The sequence below is a fragment of the Melospiza georgiana genome, chromosome 4, assembly GCF_028018845.1.
Source record: "Melospiza georgiana isolate bMelGeo1 chromosome 4, bMelGeo1.pri, whole genome shotgun sequence".
Classification (NCBI taxonomy): domain Eukaryota; kingdom Metazoa; phylum Chordata; class Aves; order Passeriformes; family Passerellidae; genus Melospiza; species Melospiza georgiana.
The window spans coordinates 38,929,605-38,954,714 of record NC_080433.1 but is presented as its reverse complement, the minus strand read 5'-3'; the positions used below and the strand labels follow the sequence as shown (position 1 = coordinate 38,954,714).

Genomic DNA, 25,110 nt, shown 5'->3' with positions numbered 1-25,110 from the left:
ACTAGCCCACATCAATGCTTTTTGAAAAGAAACATGTTAGATGGTTGTGGCTGTGTTTTAGGAAAGCCATCACAGCTTGAGGAAAATACATCCATCTTGTTTTCAACCAACCATGACCAGACATCCTCCCAAGTGTCCTCATGTTGAGTTTCAGTATCAGCAGACCACCCAACAGAATGACAATAACATGTCTTAATTTGCGAATGTTATGTTGGCTCACCAGGTGCACAAACAACGGAGGAATAAACTGGATTAAGTAGTAAATGCTCCAGATAATAGGTACTGAAAAGGTAGAGGGATTAGTGACAGGAGCTAAGACAGAAGGGAAAAATGCAGTAGAGATTTTATTTAAAAATATGGAAGTAAAATAAATATCCAAATCTTATTGATTAAATAATCCTGAAAAAAACTTAAAAGAAAAATCTGCAGATTTAAGACATATATATATATATATATAGTCCACCAAGACAAAACAGGAAATAAGCAAAAATTTTAATAGCTGTGTGGTTTTGTGTCTTCTAATGGAGACAAGAAAAAGCAAAAACCACAAGAGTATTTGCAAATTCATAAAGTGAAGTACATTTGATCCAAAAGACAGCATTTATATAACTTTGTGTTATGTAGTAGTATAATCAATTGCATAATCAAAGGTCAGGGTGGAATACATATGACTATCCTCTGACAAAAATCTGCGGCCAGGATGCTGCCTAGAAACAGTTACATCCAAAAATTTTATAAGAGATTGCTTCTTTGCCATAACCAGCAGAACTCAAGACTAAGCTGCAAATATTGAGTACCTATTGGTAAAAATCAGAGTTAACAAAGGAAGTGAGGTGATGTCTGGCGATCTGAAGATGGTTGCTGAAAGAGAAAATAAGTTATACAAGAAAAATTGACTGCACATTTCTGTGGCCTGAGCTGCAGTCATATTTACACGGTGAGCTTGTGTACTAAAGTCGAACTCTGCTGATGTTAATGAGGTTCAGCCTGGGAAATGGGCTTTATCTATATAGAGTCAGGTGAGAATTGGATTAAAGTGCTTCCCCATTCCAAGTGTCCTATTTTTCAACAGACATGTAAAGTTACAGAAATGCACAATTATCTAGTTTTGACTGTGGATTTACAACACGTGTTCTGCAATTGACATTTTAAAAAATAGACAGACATAAAGAAAATAAATATTTTCCATTAAATAAGACCCAAAATCATCTTTCTAAGAATTGCATTTTTATTAAAAATAAAACTCAAATCATCATACACTGCAAAGTTTTTCCTGACTTATGTCAGCATTCACAATGCATTACTTGATCAGGTACATTCACAGCATGCAAAGCTCGAGCACACGTGGACATTCTTATGGGATAAGAATCTTTTGTATTTATGACCTAGATTTTGCAAATTTTTGTGTTTGGTTCAAATATATTCTTCAGAAGTATAAAGCTCATTTTTGTTTTTATAAATATGAAAAGTGAATTTTGATGGGGATATGATAAGCAGAAGTGTTCAAGTGCATCAAAACTCATGTTTTGCAGCTGGATTCACATAGATGCAATTACAGCTTCAAAGTTAAAGTGACTTAATTCCTGCATTTGTAACTAAAAGTTTTCACACAACATCTTCTTGCAATCATTACTAAAATGTCGAGAAGATAAAGAATAGCACACTATTTTTTGGTAAAACACTTGAGAATATATAAGGGACAAAGAACACCTCTGGCATTTTTATATTATGTCTTACTCAATTTAGGTGTTTCAGTAATGTTGTCTTAGCACAAAAAACATTATTTTTAAAAACATCATTGACTGAGTTTAAAAATCTGCACAGTGGTAACCTGCATAATAACTGCTATTCATCTAAAGATACATAGTTAGTGGCTTAGTTATATACAAATATCTTGTTAGGTTGAAGTAAGAGTTCTGGAATGTTCAATGGAAATTATTTGGAAAGTTGTAGTTTGGATTGGGTTACACTTCATTAAATAGATAACCAGAATATCTGCTTGCTACCAATGTTTGAAATTTTTTTTTAATTTCTTCCATTTTTATTACTTTGATTTGATGTTTGTGCTTATAGCAAAATCCAATGAAGAAACATTCCTTGTGATTTTATGAAACATACTCATCAACATAGTTCATTTTCGTATTTTATTAGTTCTGTTCTCCCTTAAGCAACATTTTTTGCTGATCTTTTATGCATTCTTTCAATTTATCTTCTGTACAAGTAAGACGTTCTTCCAGGACTGAAATGGTCTGCATGAAGAAGAGAATAATTTCAATGGAGTTTATATTATTCACACAGTATTATAAAAGCGTGCAACATAAGAAAAGTAATTTTAACTCAACAGGAAAAAATACTATAAGATGGCTTCTCCTTAGCTATTCCACTATTTACAACTGTATTTAAAAATTACGGCTTTGCCTCCATGGAGATTCTCTAAAGGCTTTTTGTTTTCACAAAACATTTTCACTGAGAAAGAGAAATTCATACATGTATAATGTAAAGTACTCTGAAATACTGTGTGAAAGTTGCATCCATATTCCAACAGAAAAACAGCCATACCTGTGACCACAAATGATATCTTTCAAAAAACTAAAAGAAACTTTTAAGGCATCCCCAAGAAAAGGAAGTGAGAAAAAAAATATACTATTAAAAAGCATTTATTCTCCATGATATTATCTTCAGTGGAAGAAGTAAGTTTTTGGACCCAGGCAGTTTCTTTTACAACTTACTACACAAATAATTTCCAACTCATGACTGGACTCCATACTTCTGAAAAGCTGCTTCTTCCTACTTAACATATATATTGCAAAAGAACGCAGAAAAAAAACCCCTTAGCTGCTCCATTTTGAAGTGATTTAATATCAATGTATTACAGACTACAAAGAAGTATCTGAAAATACAAGCTAAATCTGGATTAAAAAGATGTATTGAGCATTTGCAAACAAGCAACTCAGAGTCACTGACTGGGACTGAGTATTTGTGCAGTTTCATTGGCACAAGGACTTACTGCACTGCTTGGATTCCTACCTAAGCCAACACCTCACACACTAAGCTGGGAAAGGGATTTAATTGTACATTACCAATTTACTTTGTTCATCCCTTGCTAGTGCATGATTGTTCCAGCTGGAATGTCTGCTAAATAACTGCCTTCTGACAAAACTACCCAGATCTCATTACTGAAAAACAGTGATTCTCTTCAGCCAGAGTTAAAAATACAGCAGCAATCTTCATGGTTGTGTACCAGGAAGCTTTCACTTTGGCAAACACAATACATGCAATCAATATCTTCTGAAAGGAAAACACCAAAACAGTCACTTGACTATATAGCTATTCAAAATAACTCCATAGTCTTTAAAGTTCTGATTTATGAACATGAGTCCAGGCTACTGCTGCCTTTGAGAGCACTGTCATTTTGCACTGCAAGTGTCACCTGTTATTGCATACTTACTACAGTTAACATCTCCAGCTGGCCCACAATGTGGTCCAAAGCCCAGTCCACGGAGGAGGGGATGCCTCTGGGCTGCTCCACACTAAGCACAGCTGACCCACTCTCATTCTCTGCCTTCCTTTTTGAACTTCTTGCTGAGGGAGAATCACAGGGACTCGGCAATTCTTCACTTCTGCCATCACTCTTGAATACAGAAACATAATTTGAAGATTCAGCTGCCTTTGTCTTTATTTAAGTGGAACCACATCATAAGATAGACAGGATAGCCAAAAGTCAGGCTTTTAATTTTAAAAAAAATCCACACACACACACATATATACATATATATATACACACATATATATATATATGCATACACACAAGGACTCTCAGATTTGCTTTTTGACCAGGTTCAATTTGTAACACTTCAATTTGTTCTGACCTAAGAGAGAATTCCATCTGTGATGGATGAGGCAATAAGGAAAATCTAAGCAGACTTTAGGTACATATGTTTCAGGTACATATGATTGAAGAGCTATGTGCTGTACCACTATGGCTTGAATAAATACAATTAATGGGGAGCATTTTCTTCAAAAAGACAGCCCTGGTTGATGAAGAAATTCACTCAGAGTAGTCACACAGATGAAAAATCCATATGTTACTAGACAACCACAAGCGCTTCTTCCAACTTTATAGTATGAAACCTTTGCTTAGTATGAACTAAACTCTTATCTCAGCTTTGTAAAAAAGTAGTTTTCAGCTGCTTGTTCAGTAATGGTACATTTTGAAAAATTGATTCCTTCAGAAAATGGGAGAAGGAAACAACAGAGAAGATCCACACAATGCAACGTTGAGAGAAAAACTTTGATGTGTAAACTTTGCTTCAGGCTAAGCGAGAGAGCATGATCTTCCCAACCAATTTGGTTTTGTCTGTGCCTTGAAGTTCTTAATGGTATTTTTGAGTCATGAAAGGTTAAATCATCGCTAATTCATTAGAAAGTCCTTCACAACAAGTTTACCTGAATAATTAATGACTTATTGAGATTTCTTTAAAAACTTCTTGTATCTTCAGACAACTTTAGTTTACTTACACACTAAAATAAATTGAGTAGTCAAGTTTTACTATTTCTGATTACATTTCATATATCTACATTTACAAAATAAACCTTTAAAATAGTTCCAATTAAACTATTTCTTTGGAATTTATTGACAGCCCAGGAAAATATCTATTAGCTTTGCAAAGGGGAAATTTTAGTCTCACCTCATGTATTTAAAATACACAATATTTACAATATGCCCAAAATATATTATGTTGCAAGGCTGAAGAGATTTTCAAAATAGAGGGTATTAAAAGAATTGTCAAACATTTTAAAAAAATCTCCTAAATCTCTAAAATAATCTTGTAGAATGTAAATTGCTAGGCAGAATTATTGGCAGACTTTTACAAGATCACCTAGGTATGTTGATGAGTTTCTGTCAAGAATGATTTAACTGTAGTTGACCTTGCCTTTGAATCACGTACGATCAGAGACTGATGGTTTAAGTACTGCAGCAATGACAGACTTTTTAAAATACTATCAGACATCAACTATTTTAAGTAATACTAAATCATATCAATATTATTGTGAACTTATACTGCTGCATTATCCACAATAACATTCCTGTGTCCCCAGTGCCATTCTGCACAGTCCTGTGTGGTGGGAAACAGCTGAAAGCAAAGACTGTGGTAAGGTAAGAGAGCAAAAAAGAAAGTCTTACAATCCTCTCTGGGTTAAAAGTTCCATTGTGCAGTTACATTCTGCAGGACAGGTCTCAAGGCCTCAGGCAAGAACCCATGAACTGCAGAGCATGGTTAGGAGAGACAGGGGCACATACCCAGGCATGTACTTCAGACCTTAATTGACAGTGCCACGAAGCCAGAGTGAAGCCATCTCAAGGTTTGATAGTACCATGGCATTCACTGACATCACTTCCACTGATTTCTGCTATCCTAGCATTGTCAGGTAAAGTCTGAAGCAAGAGAGATTATTTCAACCCAAGGAGGAAAGCTATCAATTCAGTAAACACAGCAAATGCTAAGCTACTAAAAGTCTCACCACTTCTTTCATTGATCCAAGCTTCAATATATCAGATAAATAGATCTGAAAGAATGTTTTGCATCTTAGTAAACTGCCACCAGCATTGCAAGTCAGAGTAATGGAAAAATCCTCTTATCATTTACTGGGTTAAGCAGCAAATTGAGATGTTTCTGCTACATATTCAAACATTTGGAAGTACAATACAACATAAAAGCATTTACAGAAATAAGACAAAGACCTTGATGTTTGTCAAAACTCAAACAAGATAAGCAAATAACTGAGCTTTCAAAATTTGTAAGAGAAATGAAGAAAGACCATTTCAAATTTTCAACTTATCTAACTTGTGTCCAAAATGGTTATCGTTATCATAGTCTGGAAATTTGTAGAGACATTTTTAAATACTATCAGACATCAAGTATGCTGCTATACTTTTAAGGTTATCTGTTTTATATTTTAACCTTTCCTAATATCTAACTTTACAATCTCCTCCAGCTCAGCAAAGGTCAAAAATGGCTGAAATCTAACACAACACTGAAATGCCAAAACCTTGCTGTAAAGGAGTGACACTAGTCTCAAAGATTGCCTTTACTTTTGGATACCAGTTAGTTCATGTCCAACACTTCTATTCAGCCCATTTCACCTTAAGTTCCTTTTAAAGGAAGTCTTTCTACTCAGTCTATTTCAAATGAAAAGTATCAAGAATTAAATGTTGTCTTTCCTTCAAATTAGCCCCTTTCTAAAGTACTTGAAATGCTACCAAGTCATAAACAACAATTCTGTATGTCACCAGCAATGTAGTAAAAATGTCTCATATTAAAAAAACCCCAACTATTCTGAGAGTCAAAGCTATAGCTTATTTTGAGAGAATAAATTCTAATAAGGCAATCAATTTTAAATTGTTACTTCTGAGCAAAGCAGAGAAGAAAATTAAAATGTGTACAGTGTTTCCATTCACAGACCATTAGTAATAACATAAACTCACATTTGGGCAACTTCATGCAAGTTACAAATAAGGAGGAGAAGGAACAGATTTAATTAATCAATAGGAAGTTATTACCATGACATTACCAGCGGATGTTCAGCAGAAAATTAAATTTAGCTTATAAAATGATGTCACAAACAGCAAACCATAATTGCACATCTTTGTTTTCTGTCAAGCAAAATAGCCAAAACTCTGTGGGTGGTACTTGATCAATTTGTGAAAAATCCTTACACATAACCTTATCACCTCTGCCTGTTCCCAAATGTTTTCCCATGAAACATTCACACAGCACATAGACACAAACACTGCATCCCAGCCTCCCTTTGCTTCATAACTGTTAAGAATAGAATCTGAGTAAAATGCATCCATATATAAGGATGCCTGAGCAGTTTTATTTATAGAAAATAAAAAAAATCCCTCAAGGGAAATAAGAAAAAAAAGAAAAAATACAAGTCTCTCTCACACAATTGCCTATCAACAGGCTTCCATCCTCTATGAGCTCCAAATATGGAAACTACAGACCAGAGTTTCTAAAAGCATGTCTTAGAATCTTATAATTAAGATGGGCTTATAAAAAAGTGACATTGGTAAGCTTCCTAATGAATCACAAAAATTGGCATAGTCTGCTTTTTAAAATTAAACCTTTAAATTTTGAACACATGGTACATTTGCCTACTAATAGTAAAATATTTCTGATACTGTGATTAAAACAACTACAAATAATTAGTCATTAGCAGAGCATTAAGCTCAAACAGATCAAAGAGCAAAGGCATAACAGAGTAGTGTCCCACTTTACCAGATATTGAATTCCTGTGTCTTTTGGTTATTTGAAATCATGGGAAATTTTCAGGAGAAACAGTACTATCATTATCACTACTTTTTTCCTGCTCTTGTGAACCTACCCTCATATAAAAATGGTTCACTGTGGAAATGCTAAATTTAACCGTTCAAGAGTTGGGCTTTTTTGTTTGGTTGGTTTTTTTGATGCTTTTTTGTTGTTGTTATTGTTTTTTTGGGGGGTTGGGTTTTTGTAGGATATAATTACTCACAGATCACTTCTGGTCTGAAATTATTTTTTTCAGTCCATGAGTGATCCACATAAAACAGCTCCCTGATCTATTTGTCAAAGACTGAGTATGTTAAATGCTGTTTTATCAGCTCCTACTGAAGAAAACTTCCCTGTAGTTTCAGCTGATGACAGCACTCTTCATTTCCTCTCCTCTTGCACACACAGCAACAACTTGCCATGTGCCCACTGTGGCTTGCTGCCCCATGTCATCTGATAAGGTATCTCTGGAATCATTTATTTGTAAATTTTAATGAAGTTTTGCATTCAAGCAGTAAAATACAGATAAACTATGTGGTGCATCCAGAGCAAAGTTCTACTAAGCACTTCTAGCTTGAGCAGTCCGCTTTCAGAACTTGTAATGCAGACTCTCACACTTCAAAGTCTTTCACGTCATCTTACACATCAGAGTCTTCTCCAGTTTTTAAAAAAACGCCCAAGCTGAAATAAAGAACTTAAAGCGCACTTAACAGAAGTGCATCACATCCAGTCTGACATGGAAACACCTGGAAGGACTCCTGAAGGTAGCACACCCCTCAGTTTAGAGGCTGATCATGAGCAGTGGTACCAGGTTACAAACTCACAGCCAATAAAACAGGCCAAACTATCAGACTGTACTCTTCAGCAAAACAGGCACTTCCACCTTAGATGGAAGAGCATAACACTTCAAGTCTTGAAAACAGCAAATTCAGCCTGAAGCTAACTGAGTTTATAGAAGCCAGGCCAGCACAAAGCAATGAAAACTCTTAGCTTACTTTGGTGGAGGTTTTTTATCTAATTATCTGTAGAAAATTAACTGAAATCCTGATGCACTTACAGCTATGGTCTGCTTAATCAGATTTATTTATTTCTATCAGGATGACAGATATACTGAATTTAGTATTCCTGTGATGGCATGAATAATAAACTCCCCTGACCAAAAGCACATCTCAAGATATCCTGAAAGTTCTAGGCAAAGAAATTACATCACATTTTACAAGCAACCTTTCACACACATATTGAGAAACTGACTACGTAGTTTTCTTATGTCATCTTTTTCCCAGAGTGCAGCTTCTGGTTTGAGAAAACCCTGTAAAACAGTACATCCAATGCACTCAGTATTTTATAATTCCACATATACAGAATCTAGTAAAGAACAAAAATATTTTCTGTGTATTCCATCCATTGAACATATCCATATTCCATATATTCCATCCAAAATGAACATATAATAACCCCTGTTTTCTCCAAAAAAAAAACCATTAAAAATTATTTCTATTTTTCTAATAAAAACCTCTTAGAAGTCTGTGAATATTTGAGTGCATCCAGTTAGAAATGAATAATATTCCTGAAATACTTCTTTCTAAACTCTCAGATCATCAGTAATAAACTTTACTTAAAACCAGGTGATTTTTTTCTAATTTGCTCATTGATGTTAATTTCTAATATTGATAGTACCCTGCACAGTCTGTATGAGTTTAAACTTTTAAAAAAGCTAAGTATTTCCCCCCAAAAACAAGCAATACTGGTGAAAAGTTAGGAATTGATAATTAAAAACCGACTAAACAAAAAACCTCACAAAACAACCAACAAACAAAAAAAGCCCCCAACAAAACAACCAAATAAAAAACCTCAAAGCATATCATAAACATCCAAAACAAACCAGGCAGAAATCATTGGAGGTTCAATTTCCAAAGTTGAGAATCCCCTGACAGGAAGTCAATTCTAATGTAACAGTTCAGGAAGACTACACTCAAACACTTTCATAAGTTATAAAAGCACTTGTACCATAGGCACCAAAATATAAAAATGTACCCTGTAGAAGAAAGGCAAAGAATGGTAATCAATTACCTCCAGTATACCTTCAGCTTCAGCAAGAAGCTTTGCAAAACTAAGGAGAAATAACATGACACTATAGAAGCATTTCCTACTATTTACAATTATGAAATAAAATAGTCAAGTTTAATTTAGGCAAATTACTTTGGACTGCTTGCGTGCATACCCAAGGGGACGTCTTATGGCTGAAATTGAAAAAAAGTTGCCATGATGGTTTCTTTTTACCTGCATAGAGTCCTATAAAAATTGTATTACAAACTCTGCTTGAACTTCTCATCCATTCCAGGGCAGAGAAAAGCAAAAGGAGAGCAGGAGGAATACTTGCAACAGAAACTGGAAATATAATGAAACGCTTACTAGAAGGAAGTAACGATAGTAAATTAATAACTCTATGTGGACAAGGTCTCCTTTCTACCACTATAAATAGAATATTCTGCTATTTTTGATATTACAAATGTTAATGAATAAAAACCAAGGTATAAAAACCCTAGGACTTTCCTAGCATGTGGGCAAACTCCCTGTACTTCAAATAGCAGATTGTGGGGGTTGACAGAGGGCATCAAGCACATGGGAGGAAGGAGGCAGGGTGTGAGTGAGAGTGGAGCATCCTCACCAGGAACATACCTAATCAGAGAAATGACAGCCATTCTTCTGGCTTGCCTGCTCATGACGCCTTTCTGTCCTCTTTCTCCTAGCTAAAAAAACTGAATGAAAGCCTTTAGACTAATACCTAGCTAGAAAAGTCTAACTGAACTTTACAAAGAAATGATACCTGGTACCAGTGACTTTGTTGTACAGTCTTAAATTATACATAAAGGACAGCACTTCCTCTATCTCATTCAAAGTCACCTAGTATATCCATATTCAACATGAATTTACAATGAAAATAGGTTGATCAACAAACCCAGAGGCATTTCTTGTTCTCGAAGGCATGTTTACTCCTGAGAAAAAAATAAAAGAATTTACTTTACAAAATGCAATTGATTTCTCCTAAATAAGGCCTTCATACTTAATCTGTTGGGGCAAAACCAATCTTGAGCAACTTACACTGCATGTAAAGGAGAAGAACTAAAGTTCCACTTCTGTCTTAAACCCCACTTCTCAATAAGAATGAACAAAAAATTACTATATAGACAAAAAAATCCAGAACAGACAGGCTCTGCCAGAACAAGAACTGAAGGCTGTGAATAATGTTCTCCTCAGCCCTGCAGAAAGCTGAGAAGGGCTGCAGTCCCTGGGCTCCAGCCAGGGGTCTGGTGCTCCTCAAGAGCAGGAGGCTGGCTCAGGGCAGAGCTGCCTGTGCTGCAGAGCCTCCCTCCATGCCCTGGCACTGTAGCAGGGCCCCTGGTGCAGGAGCACTCAGGTGCTGTTTGCCAGCCCCCACATAAATATACACCTATGTACATATCTACACACAACTTCCTTCAAAGTTATATGCAAAGCTAAAAGAAACTCCTTTCTGCCAGCAGAGCTGCATCTGTATCAATGGTTTTTGTCACGATAAGTTTCTGCGCTCTGGTACAAATTTTCTTATTTTGCTACCTCGTATCATCATAACTTGTGTAGTAACAAAACTTTGCTGCACAGACAAACCTAAATTGCCTCCTGTTAGGGGATGTGATGGGGGCAGGATGTCCACATGATAATTTCACAGAGAAATCTCTTCCTAGCTGAGATCTGGCAGCTTTGATTTCCTTTCAGAGCAGCAGTAAACAGAGGTGGTTATACCACCTGACCCGGTGGCTTTTGACAATACACGGAGTTTGTTTACTCCACAGAAGCAAGTGTCAAATCTCCTCTAATACAAATTACTTACAGGGAAACAACAAAGAATTAAAAGCATTTGAAATTAAGTTAGCAATCCAACATAGCAGAGTCCAAAGTTAAATCCAACAGGGCCAGCACAACTGCTTGAACACTTTGCCAAAGAGACAGATACTACTTTCTGCAAAAGAAAAAAAAGAAGTCCAATATTTCATAGCTGAGAACTGAAATCCTTCGACTATAGCCATAAAAATATATTTTACTATGCAATAGAAGAAACACGGTTCTTCAGCATTTTAACAAGGTTTTTGTTCATGAAATGCTACACCTATAGTGGATGGCGAAGGTTTCAAAAGAATTTCAAACATTTTAACAAGAGTGCCACAAAAATACTCCCAATGAGGATAAAATGAAGCTTCAAAATTTTGATTGAAAAGTCAAATTTATATGCTTTTATTAGATTTCACAAAATACCTGGAGAAAATAGCAAAAGTCCATCCTGAGCTATTTCAGTGCTCAGCATTAGTAAATATTCAGAATGTTTGGATAAGCTGTCCCATTTGTTAAGGTAAAAATAATACTCAGTCCTGCTTTGTTCAGAGGAAGGATTGTAAAAAAAATGCTTTGGTAGCACCAGAACAACTTTGCATTTAAGTCAGTTGAGTTTTACAATTTACTGTGATAGAATCAAATTAGGGAACAACAGAAACTGAGAAATTTGAAAATTACATACAAATATCCAAGAAATGTTAACTTTGGAGTGGCCTGTTTCACTCCTGAAAAATAATTTCTGTAACTCAAGTATTATTTGCACTTTAAAAGTATCAGAAACAAAAGAAGCCCCAGCAACAGCATTCTTATTAGCTAGAGATGTTAAAGCATTATGCCTATTTTTTATGTGTTTAATGGCATCTTTTTATCTTCCATTTCAGAAGATAATAAATGTTGTAATTGTATTTCTGACAAAATACTTTCTACTCCAACCACAGCAAAAAAGACTATTGGTTTGGGAATAACTTCACAAGTCAGATAATGATACGGATTTTTAATATATCCTGCAATATTATGGAGAAAATAGCAGGGGTGTGGGGAAGCTGAAATTCCATCAGTAATCACAAAGGATAAACAGGAGAATTGCGTGGTCACAGTCAGCATGAGAACTGTGTCAGGAAAAAGCCAAAAAATCAACTAAAAAGTTGACCTAGGGCATATAGAGCAAATATTTAAGGCTTAACATCAGTACAGTTTGAGGGGACAGAAAAGAAATGGTTTTTCAAACTGAAGACCTATCTAATGAAATATTTAGTCAAACTATTACTGACAGAATCATCCTTTCTTTTATATCCATAATATGCATTCTACAATTTTATTAATGCATTTTAGGTTGTAATGCATCATGAACTCAATTATCTTGCTAGTGTTTCTTCAAAAACTGTTAAATCAGAAAGACACTGCAGAATAATGCTAGTTTTAGTGACTCCATTGAAATCTGCTCTTGTTTTAGTCCCACACAAAACATAACCAGCTATCTGGAAAATCAAGCTTACAGGTGACAAAAAGGCATCCTGTAAGCTACTAAAACAGTCAGGGTGACTTGGCATTCTGACTTCCTTCAACTGTCAAAAGGCAACTTTATGTACACGTGCAAGGCATCAGAGAAGAATACACTATGGAGTAATAAACTACAGAAAGCAGAGGTGTTGAAAATATCTACAATGACACATAACTGGACAAAATGATAAACCTTTATGATAAGGTTACTGAGTGAAGAATTACTCTATCTTACATGCAACTAACTGAAACTGCTAAGCAACTAGTATTGTACTATTTCACTACACTAGCAAAAACTGGAAGTATGGACATTGAATTCCTTTCCCAAGAGACATAAGGAAGGAAGAAACATCTTGGAAGAGTAACCTTTTCAGTAAGGAACATTTGATACTGGTTAATCTAAGAACAGCTTAAGGATAAAGCAATTCTTTTAAATCCCCGTTAAAAGTACGGAGTCTTCCTTTACAATAAAAATACTGCAGTATTTAACTCAGAGTTGCATTGCAATGCCTTCACTTCAGGATCTAACATGCAGAGTGGAACTCACACTTTGGTGTACAGGAAATATCTATGCAGTAAGAACATGCCAGAGGACAGCATCTATCCCCTCCCCACCTCCCTCCTTCAAACAACCCAAACTGCTACAACCAGAGTATCATATGCCAGGGGATACAGAGAAAAAAAGAATAAGCCCAAGCCCAACCAACCAACTCTTCAGAGCAGTAATGCTGATTGTGTCACCCACACAGCTACTCATTTTTTTCCCCAAATATTTTTTATTGTGAAATGCAACAGAATCCAGTGTTCCTCTTCCAGAATCACTAACCATAGACTGTTTCTCACTTGCTTTCCTCTGATTTCATATACTCTCAGAGCTTTTACTTTACAATGCTTCAAATTCAAGCAAAAAGGATGGAGCTGTCTCCATTCAGTCTCAGTTACCTGCTGTTTACATTACAGCCATGCAGATAGAAAAAATCTGAATCCTTTCAGGCTGAAAAAAAAATGAATCCAACGTATGTACTTCCTGAACAAAAGGAAACCATTACTACCACCTCCTTTCCTCCTATTTTTTTCCATTACAGCTTAAGAAAGATATTCAGCTGTTGCATGCATGCAACACACCTGTTTGTATTACAGCACAATCACACTGGATACATGGCTCCACAGACATCAGTCAATACAGTTAGGTTACAGCCAGCTCTGATCTACTCCTTCATCTCTAAATCATTTTTTCTCATTATTTCCTTTGTGCTCCTATTAGTGTTTGGACAGCTGAACAGATCGGGGAATTGGCGTGGATGAAATTAACCAGATAAAAACAGCCATTAAGTTGAAATGACTGTGAAATCATCCTTTAGCATTGTTTTACCTAATTTATAACCCCCATACTGTTTTGGTGGAAGATACAAGCCAAGATGTTCTTCTACATCAAACACCCATCTGCTGAAGAAAATCTTTCTTCCTTAGTTGCTGAATTTTATTTGAAAAGTCTTGTTTTTTCAGTCTTAAGTAACCTATGTAATCTTTGGATGTGACTCAGTGTCTCCATTATCTCACATTAAGCAAGTAACTACATCTCTTACTGTAAACTCGACAGTAATGCAGCATGGCTTCAAAGAGAGATGCACTGTATTGGAACAACTAACAGATTTGGAAAACACTCAAACAAGCTTTTAGTCAGAAAGCATCCTCTGGGTTTAGATATCAGCCTAATCTAAGTGATAAATAGAATTTGCTAGCACTTGTTTAAGCACTGTTGTTTAGGAAAAAAATAAAAATTTGAAGCAGTATTAAAGTGTTTGCTTTTATAACAAACTTGCTTTAACAACTTTGAATAACATATGAGTTTTATATATAAACAAATTTAATTCAAGTACATATATATAAATTGTATTATATATAAATTTCAGTTAAGTTCAATCATAATATAATATATATAAATTTCAGTCAAGTTTCTACCCCATAGTTGCAAGCATGCTGTGCTAAACTTAAACTCCAGTTGTATTTAAGAACTAAGAGTAATTCAAGGGCAGTATTTAGCTTTACAATCTTGTTTTCTGACACGCTTGATCTGTAGCTCAGCTTTACTATGCAACTTAAAAAAAGAAAATCTTGCAGCCTCCTCTAAGAGACACACATCATTAGCTAAACTTTGCATTCTCTTGCTTTTTAGTCCCACAAAATGTGCAATCTCAGAATTATTAAAGTCCTGTAAATACTAAGAAGTTGAAAACTCTATTTGTACTACTGCATTAAAAAAGTTAAACTAGGTGCTTATAGGGTAACAGAACCAGTGAATGATAACTTCATTAACTTCCATTAAGCTAAATGACTCACAAATGGCATTTAGATCAGTAGTAAATCATCATCTAGGTCAGCAGGAAGCTCATTACAGACTGACAATCCAAGTGACAGAAACACTTTTCTACAAGTGCTATAGTAGTAATTTCCTGTGTGAAAGGCTTGCTGCTGTTCCTGCATTCCTCAGGGGACACTTCTTCTCAGAGGATGTTACTCTTCCCCAGGAAGAGGAAGGAACCAGTTGTTATTGGATGTGTGGGCTGATAGCTGTCGGGCATTTTCTGCATGCCGCAGAATCAGCTGTGAGAACTGTGAATACAGCTTAGATTTCCAGTCAAAGCAGAGGAAAACACTGCTTGAGCAGACAAGGTCAGAGCGTACATGTACAGTATCTCAGGAAACTGAGAGAGAAATAATACCTGGAACTTCCATCCCTCCAGTTCCCAGAAATGTGCTAATGTGCTAAAGGAACAATATACACACATGGATCAACTTGAAAAACATTCCTGAAACACAGCTGCCCTGAGTAAGGCCCTACACAAAGTAAAATTTTGCCAGTTTTAAAAGGCCTGTGTTCTTGCAAAATATTTGTGTATGTGTGCACGCGTACAATTTTTTCCTGTTAGATCCCTCTCCTAGGCTTCCTCTTCTATAGGAACTCAAGCTCCCTCCATATGTGTTGAGACACTCTTACAGGGTGGGTCACCAGTAGCTACTCCGTGCCTATTCCAGTATCACATCCACTGGCTTTTTCCTAAGTGATAGCACCAACATGTTTCCTTATTCTAACTGCTTATTTCTAAATTTCATTAAAAAAACAATTTGATTATAAAATTATTAGGGAGACAGAACAGTGACAGACAAATAAACAGCACAATCTCATAAAGTACATTTCCTCAGGAAAGCAGGCTAAAAATAGCATAAGAAATATTATATTCTTGCACTCTCTAGTGCCCAAATTCAGAACTCAGTCTCCGATAAAAACCTGACTTTCTCTCCAGCTCCAGTTCTCTCAGAGAATATAATCAAGACCATTAAGGAACATCAGGACATGTATTATTACCTAATTATGTAAAGGCACAACATACTTCCTGTTCTCTCCTTGTAAACCAGCAGTTACATGCTGTGTTAGAATAGCATCACCACAAAATGCAAGGAGCATTTGGATCATATTCCTCTTTTATTGCATGCATTGGGTTCACATTCAAGCATTTGATCCTTAAGTTTTATTTGATGTTATTGGTATCAAAGCATACTAATTTTAAGATTATGTACACAAATCTTTCTGAACATGCCTAGACATCTACAGCAGCTCAAAATGCAAGTCTAGAAATTCCCTGTTCAATATGCAAAATGCTTCATCTTTTCTGCACTTGTGATGAGTCATTTTGTTCATATACACCATACCTTCTTTAGAAGGCTCTTAGATGGGCAACAGAAAAAGCTGTCTGCACCGTTTCATGCTTACTCCAGATGGATCAGGAGTAGCCTTAGGGGGGAATGGGAGACATTCCTTCTCTGAGAGCAGCTGAACATGTTTAACTGCAGAGTTTTGGGGAGAAGGCAGCCTACCCTCTTGCACCAGCCCCACACATTCTACCTGCCTAGCATGCAGAGAGTAGAAAGGTCTGTCTAAAGTGTACTATTTGCAAAGACACAAAAGCACAATTCTTATTTTTATTCTGCTGCACTGAGCACTTCAGACTTCCTCCATTTACAGTATTTATTCTGTGTTTGTGTAAGATTTAGCATGAGCCATTCAGAGCCTGTTTGAGAGTTTTTTGGTATGCGTATCTACGAAAAAGGTGCAGATGGCTTCACCTCAAAACTTTGGAGACACAGTATCTCTTCACACTATTTTCTAATTTAATTCTGTTTGTCTTTGGGAGTTCAGGGAGTTCAATTCAAATAAGCATTTACTGGTAATCAGAAGAATGGCAGTAAATGAAAAAAAAGTTCACAGCTATTCAGGGAGTAGCCTTTCTTATTTCCCTGTCTGGGAACAAGGAAGGTAAGGTGATGGAAGAGGCTGGGAAGTGTCAATTCTTATCAAAGCCCTTTTACCCATGGGATCTCCCCTGTGCAGAGCTCAGTCTGACTGGAAACTGAGTTTTGGACAAGGAACACAAGTGGGGCAGTGATTCCAGTCTTTCTTTCAAAGGGAATACTGCCGGAACTTTTCTTTGGTAGAGAAAAATGTATGCATACCATGTAATGATCAGAGTTTTTGTCTGAGGACATTTAGGAAAGTTGATATCATTGAATTACAGAAAGCTATTGTGCTTTCAAATGATCTATAAAAAACAGCAAAGGTTTTTTTTTCACTCTGCACAATGAAGTGACATATAAGTTTTGTTCTACCAGCTGTTCCCTTCTGAATTGGACTTAGGCCCCAGAGGAGATGATCTATGTATAAAATTGCCATTACTTCCTTTCTTCCTTTTACCCTCCCCTGAACCTCACTGAAGACAGTTGGTGTTTATTTCCTTGTAAGGCTGAAACTAGGAAAGGATGCAAATCAGAGTAAATCTGAAGTTGCGTGGTAAGGAAAATATGAAGTGTTTTAAAAATTAGTTTTTAACATACAATTTCTATTGTCATCCTCTCCTACTGGATTCTGGAGTTACGTTAAGGAACAAGGAAGAGACATTACTGCAAGAACTTATAAAATCAAATTTTTATGAGGAAGAAGAGCCTTAATGTATGCAGAAATAGAAAAATACATGCAAATTTTTCCTTCATAATTGCTGCCTTTCCAAATACATGGGGTGTTTTTTGATTGTGGAGCTTGGTTGGTTTTTTTGGGGCTTTTTTTAATTCAAAACAAAGGCAGAGTGTATCAAAAATACCTAAACCCTGAAAACACAAACTGCAAAAGCGATGTGTACAGAATAAATTGAGAGCACAAGATACTTCTACTTTCTGCCTCAAGACACATACTACAAATGCAGTACAGATAAACTTTCTATTTTAAAACTTAGTATGTTCTTTTTGCTCCAAACAGAAACAATCCTTATCTTTCCTTACTCAGTAATTAACCCAGTCTTAACTTTGCAGGAGTTGTACTGTAAATGAACAATAAGAATGTCTTGTTTTTAGTGTTAAATGGCACTGGAAGAGAAAGAACAGCAAACATCTCCCAGCTAGTGCAGACATTCTGACTTCCAGATTACAGTACATTGCTTTGCTTCCTCCAAATCCTGTTTACATGAGCAAGGTCAGGGGATGAAACATTAGAGAGCCTCTACAGTGATTTCCTGCTTCTGTCAGTAAAAACTACAGAGACACCATCAACTTTCCCTTATTTCCAACAGTTTATCAGCGACTGGAGGTTACCGGTGTAGTGCCTTGCAGAATTGAAAAGACTCAACCTCTCTCATGACTAAAACTAAAATTGAAGGATGAAACAGAAAGAAGTAGTCCCAAAGAGAAACAAAACTTCCAATTTTTCCTTTTCAATAGTTCAGAAAACAAAGGCAATGTTAAGTTGCATGACACTGGGTGAGTGGGAGAGAGGCATTAATGCTTTCAGAGTCTTCAATGAAATAGAAAGGAGAAAGAAGCACCACCCCCAGCCCCCATATTTGACCCCAATTTAGTGAATATTTTCAGAGTGCAAAAGGCTAGAACACACCTAATTTCTGGTAACTGCAACATATGAGGACTCTTATCATTGAAAAAAGTCAGGACATTACAGAAGTACCAGTTTGTTAGGCATTCACAGCTAATTTTTACAGTGCTTTCAATAATACACATGAGAACTGAGTAAATGAATCATCAAATCCAAAGCTATTTCCTAACCATAATAATACACAGGAATTCTTAATGGCTATGTAATTGTAGTCCAAAAGAAAGCAACTCCATACTGAAGATTTCACTGAAATTTTTCCACTGACACAAGGATCATACTCCCTTCACTGAGTTTACAAAAAAAGTTGCATCAGTATGAACCTCAGAAGAAAAAAGATTTTTCATTCACCACGTTCAAAACAACTGGCTTTAATACCAAGCTAGAAAAGAAGCTGAAAAGATATGGTGTTTACAATTCAGGCAGTTTAATAATGTGTTTTTAGTAAAAACCCTGTAAGAAGATTCATATTTGCCTATCTTAGCTTAACCTCTGAAGCAAGAAAATAGAACTAAATTAAAAAACAACAAAACACAAAAGCAGGCATTTTAAGTGTGGAAGCTGTGATGGATTGTTGCTTTTGATGAAGCAAGAAATTAAAATTCCTTGAAAAGAGGAGAAGTAGGAGGAAGAGATAATACTAGTATTTTCTTAGACAGCTACAGCTCAAAATAAATGAACTGCTAAGAAAATATCTAAATATTTATTTTAAATTCACAATAAAGAATCAAGAGTGTTATATTTTTAAATATTTGTTTTTAAAATCTTCTCTAGGCAGACTGTTGTCAAGAATAGATGATGGTGATATTTTGCAGTATCCTACTTCTCTAGAGTAGTGTGTCCTCTTTTGGGCTTCTTGGTCCCAGATACACTGACATCCTGAAGAAAATCAAGTTGAGAGTGAACAAGATAACAAAGGGGCTGGAACATGATATCGAGGAAAGGCAGAGAACCAGGTTTGCTCTCTGGAAGAAAAGGTACAGGGAGATCTTGCTGCCATCTCAGACATCTAATGGGTAGATAGAAAGAAGACAGACACACACGTATTAGAGGACCACTGTGAATTCAAGGCAATAAATATGATGGAACATAGGATAGTCTAGTTACATATCATTAAAAAAAATATCTTCATCAACCAAACATTAGAGCAAGCTGCCCAGAAAGGTGGTGGAATCTCTATCCTTACACATTATGAACAAATGAAATGGACAAGGCTTATAAGAACCTTATCCAAGCTGGCCTTGCTTTAAGGGGAAGGTTAGATGAAATGACTCCAGACATCCCTCCCAAGTGATACTCTATCACTTTCATGAACAAATCTTCAAAGAAGGAAGGAAAAGAAAAAACCCTTTTGCTTTGTCACAAATCATCTTAGGGGCAGTAATAATGCATTTCCCATAAAGGAGTAGAAGAATGGACAATTCACGTTGAAGAAAAGATTCTCAATAAGAAGAGCACTTTCTTCTATTGTCCTTTCTCCCGGACTAGACTGAGACCTACAAGTTTTTGACAACTTACTGTCAGGAATTTTGGTAGTTACTCAACAAAACATTACAAGGTTTTGCACAGAGTTTCTATCTTCCTGAAGGGGTTTCAGGGAGCTTTAAGAAACTCACCAGAAATCCTACAGAAGTTTCTACAGTGTTGTTACTCACCCCAGAGACAGGCTGTATTTAAAGACTCGCATTTTTGTGGATCACTGTCTCAAGCATCTCTCTTCTTCAGCAGAAAAACTGAAGTAAATATGTTAATTAACTACTTCCAGTGGTCTAGGAACTTGCCAATATGTTTTGCAAATAACCCTTAAGATCCTGCTGTGTTACATGAGTGATAAATGCATTGAACAAAAATGCATAAAGATACCTAAATAGAGACTGCATTTTTCTCTCTGCACATGTCAGAAGGGCTGAAGAACTCCTTAAGGCAGAGCCTTAAAAGAATAAGTAGGTACAGATAGGACATGCATAAATTAACCTGACAATCTGATCAAAGATTTTTGTTATTTAAACAGCATTCTTTCAGTAGAAGCAGCACCAAAAAGCCATAAACAGATTTAAAATGGGTCTCAAAATGTTTGAAGGGGAAAAAATTGCACAGTGACAATGTCTTTGACAAGCAGTAGAAAAAGAGCAACCCATTGGGGCTGAAATCAGGGATGTGTATGAGATAGCATAATGAATTAGACTAGGACTAGATGATGGCAACCTCAACTTGAAAAAGGACTAAGGAAAAAAATACAAATAATACACAAAAGTAGTATCATTCAATTGAGGACAAACTGTATGAAAAGGAATCTGTCAGTGAAGGTGTGATAGAAATAAAGGCAGTGTCTGCTCTTTTCTCCTTGTTTCTTGTGAAGAACACATCAAGCCTCTATTAGACAGCCTCCATACATTAGGGAAACTGAGAAAGTCTCAGATAAAAGGTCTAAGTCACTGAGATCCAGAACCCTCTAGAAACAAGACACAAAGAGTCTAGGTGGTTGGCCTGATTAAGAAACAGATGATAATTCCACAAATGACAGAAGCTGGTAATGTGGCAGACAGACAACAGACAGGAAGATGATACTAGAGGATGAGCTGACATTAGAAAGCAAGGAGGACCAGATTGGTTAGCAAAGTTGAAGAATGTTATTGACTGTGGCAGAGGAAGGATATTAGTGGCAAAGAAAACATGCAAACGATTCCTGAATTTGTGTGAACAATGGCAGGGTTAGGGTTAACCTGTGTTGAAAAGGACAGTTGTCCTTAATGCTACAATCTGAGTAACAAGGTTAGGTTATAGAAATGTTTCTAGATGGAAAAAGAGGCAGATGGGGAATGCTGAAATACAACAGTGGTGAGAACCAATGATAACTGGTAGATTGAGATGCTGGGAGAAAAAGAAAAACTTGATTACTGACACAGCCAAAAAGCATAAATTCTGAACCAGCATTTTTGTATCGAAGATTGTAAAGCCAGAAAGCAGTCAGACAAATGCTGGACTTCTTGGGTCAATGCACTCCTTTGAGTTCTGGGCATAAAGTTTTATAAGGTGTTTTCACAGGAAAAGAATTAAGGGAGACTAAGTGATTTTTAGGCATGGAATAAAGAATTACAGTGCAACCACACATTTGAACTCTGTGATGAGCAAAGTAATGAACACACAGTACTTAAAAGTGATAGGTAGTCAATAAATTATATCCACCACAATGCACTGTCTGTGAAGCCTACTAAACAGATGCCTGTAAGTCTACAAAGAACTATATTTCCATTATGAAAACATGACAACTGATAAACCTTAAAATACATATCACCTCTCAAATATAAGTTCTTATATGATTATTTGTTTCGAAGTAAAGGTTTCTCATCGACCTGTGCATCATGATCTTCAAAAATGATCTTAAAGAATTTTACATAGTACCTTCACAACATAGCTTTCATAAAGCATTCAGGACAAAATAGAACAGCAGAAACCACACCTGCTGCCTTTTCATAAGTATTAACCCTTCAACCACACAAACTTTTTATGGTAACTAAAATTGCTCAAGACACAATTTTGCATTCACAGGAACAGAATCAGAGCTAAAAGAAAAATTCTCATTTTAACCTAATTCTAGAACAGCATGTCTTTTAGATTTCATACCAGGAGAGCATATTTCTCCTCCCACGAAACTGCCGCTAAAACATTGCCTTCCTCTCCTCCCACACGCCATACCAATGTCATATGTAAAGCTAACACTAGAAGACTCTAATCCCATCATTCTGTCTTAAAATGTATTACCTTTTTTTTTTCCTTCTAGGGAACTATTAAATGCCTTAAAAGGAGAAATAATAAAACATCAGTTTTAGAATTGTATTGGCGAGACAATGATTCTTTAGTGCTACCATTATTTGAAGATAACAAAAAGTGTTTGAGAATAAGCCACAAATTTTAACAGGAATATTTAGATGTACTTAGCATGGGCTTATAAACAGAATTTGTGCTTAGTATAGTGGTAAAACTGTAGGTATAAAAAGATGGTAAAACTGTAGGTATAAAAAGAAAGCTTTGCTATTACACCATCTTCTGGTTAGACTTGGGAACTGTGACAAAGTTTAAGTTGAGAATTTAGGATATTGAGCTCTGAGCACTCGACAACTGCTAAAAAATTAATTTCATTCATATGGACAGTAAAAGCACATTTCCAGAACGTGTTAGCTATACCTTACCCTCTTCCTTTTTTTTTTTTAAGTAACTTACAGGAGTACTCATATATGAAGATGTTCTAATATCGAAGATAACTGGGTCAGGTGTTTGCATATCAGGCACATCAAAGGTAGGGTCAACCTGTTGAAAATAAATTATATCATTATTTCAGCACCAACAGAGAAAAGAAAATAAGACTGAAATAAAAAGTGAGAACACACTTAGCAGCCTAGATCAATTGGTTCCCAATCCCTATTCAAGTTCCTGAAGTCATCCATTACTAACAGACTGTAGATATGCTTACTTCTTCGGTACCAACTCTGATTACCAAAATAACTTTGAAAGTACTTCCGTGGAAAACAGGTAGTAGGTAACACTGAAATCTGTGATAAGGTAACAGATCAAAGACAAAAGATGTTGCTCCTGAAACCACAGGAAAAAGTGCTTTATACTGGGACAAATTCAGAGGCTGATTGATCAGAAAGAATGATAGATGACAGAAATATCATTACAGTATCTGCAATTTTGCTCTTAATATCAGTTACTACTTGTTTATTTTTGGCCATAGGAGTTAATCTATAACTTTAGCAATATTTTGCTAATGTCCTTTCCAGAAAGTGAAGCATTAGGAAAGTACAAGACAATATGAAATTAGAGAAAGCTGCTTTTATCTTATGGTTTCACCAAAGAGATAAGAATAACATCCCTATAAAAAATCTGTGTGCATATTATCCCTACCACTATATTACCCAGGTGTATCACAGCCTAAGATGTTTGCCTTCTCAGAATGATGCATGGAAGTACTATTCTTAATATTTTATGAAACTGGCAAAATTTACAGAAAGACTAGATGACTTTCAAATCACCAAGAAGTCTGATGTAATATCATCAGTAATCCAGAGACAGTATTAATCCCAACCACCTTATTGAAAGCAGAAAAAAAATCCCAGAACCCCCAAAGCTCACATTTGCCTAGTGACAGGATTAAGTTTGGTCACTGAAAGTTTCTTAGCTACAAGGGTCATTTTATTTTGACTTCTCAAGAGGAAGATCCTACTATTTCACCTGAAGACTGCCAAAACTCTGGCTCAGCCAGAGCTGCTCTCTCAGTAACTGCTCCAGTGCTATTTCCAAAAGGAAAAATCCCTGATGTCCATACATTGGTATAAAGACCTTTAGGTCAGAGACATGTTTGTTAAGTATCTAGAATTCAATCTCATATCTGGAATTAATAGTCAGGGAAGGAGGGCAGCAACACCTTATACTGCCTGAAGACTTTTCATTCAGTTTATTTAGATTTACATAACTTAAATGCAGAAATTTAGGTTAAAATTAATAGAAGTAAAATCTCCCTCAGTAAATACAAGTTGAAGAGGATGGACAAAGTTTACTAGCAAGCTAGAAGGTAAAGAAACATTTAAAAACAGATATTACCTGATTATTCAAAGTGAAAATGATTCTTGCACTTTGCAGCACTTACAAATCAGAGATGACAGACCTTTCTCAAGATGAGATCTTAACACTGTTTTTAAGCTTGTTCACTTCTCTGAGTAGCAGTGCTTAGCTCTTTCTTTTATTCAGTTTCAACAAGCCATTCTTCATCTGTGATATTTTTTTTCTGTCTTCTGATTACAGGTGCATCAGTCAAGAATGAGCAGGGACTCAGGGACAATCAAGAAAACCCATTCAGCTACATGGTCATCACAGCTGAACACTTAAAATTCTCTCTCATTTGTAGATATCAGGATCAAGCCTTGTTTTCCTTCAATTTTGTCAAATAGAATTGGAAGAAAGAAAGGGAAAGAGGAGAACCAAAGCCAGGTAACACGGTCTATGTAAAAACCTCTATTTAGCTGAAATTTCTACCATTTTAACTGGACTTCTCCTTTAGAATCTTCTCTGCAGAAACATGATTAATCAAAGCCTCCTCTGCATACAGTATTGCTTACCACTTTTTCAGTGTTAAGGTGAGCAGGAGAGGAAGTGCAAATTTTACTGTTTTGCCTCTGTACATATCATATCTATTGAGATTACACACAGCCAACTGCCCACAGAGTTTCCATTTGTTCAATGCCCAGGATAATCAGGGTCAGTTGCTTCTGACATTGTGAGCCCTACAATAAATATAATTACTGCATTATCCAAGTGCCAATCATACTAGGGACAGGTAAGACAAAAGTCATTTTCTGACATGCATCATTTGGGCACTGAAGAGAGGACAATGCATCTGCAGGATTCTGCAGAAGGGGGACAGTAGATGCCGACTGCCTATCAGTACTCTAATGTGGAGGAACTACTGCAGTATTATCACTAATAGCTCTTGAAACA

At 36.0% G+C, this 25,110-nt stretch overlaps 1 protein-coding gene across 1 annotated transcript in view; it reads right to left on the bottom strand.

The window, feature by feature from the left end:
- Positions 1 to 898: 898 nt before the first annotated feature.
- POC1B (POC1 centriolar protein B) overlaps positions 899 to 25,110 on the bottom strand; it is a 45,516-nt gene continuing 21,304 nt past the window's right edge. The window contains exons 10-12 of the mRNA XM_058022506.1: positions 22,837 to 22,923; positions 3,449 to 3,631; positions 899 to 2,249 (exon numbers count right to left, since the gene is read on the bottom strand). Coding sequence (XP_057878489.1) covers positions 2,148 to 2,249; positions 3,449 to 3,631; positions 22,837 to 22,923 — 372 coding nt within the window. The 3' untranslated portion in view covers positions 899 to 2,147. The remainder of the gene's footprint in view (positions 2,250 to 3,448; positions 3,632 to 22,836; positions 22,924 to 25,110) is intronic.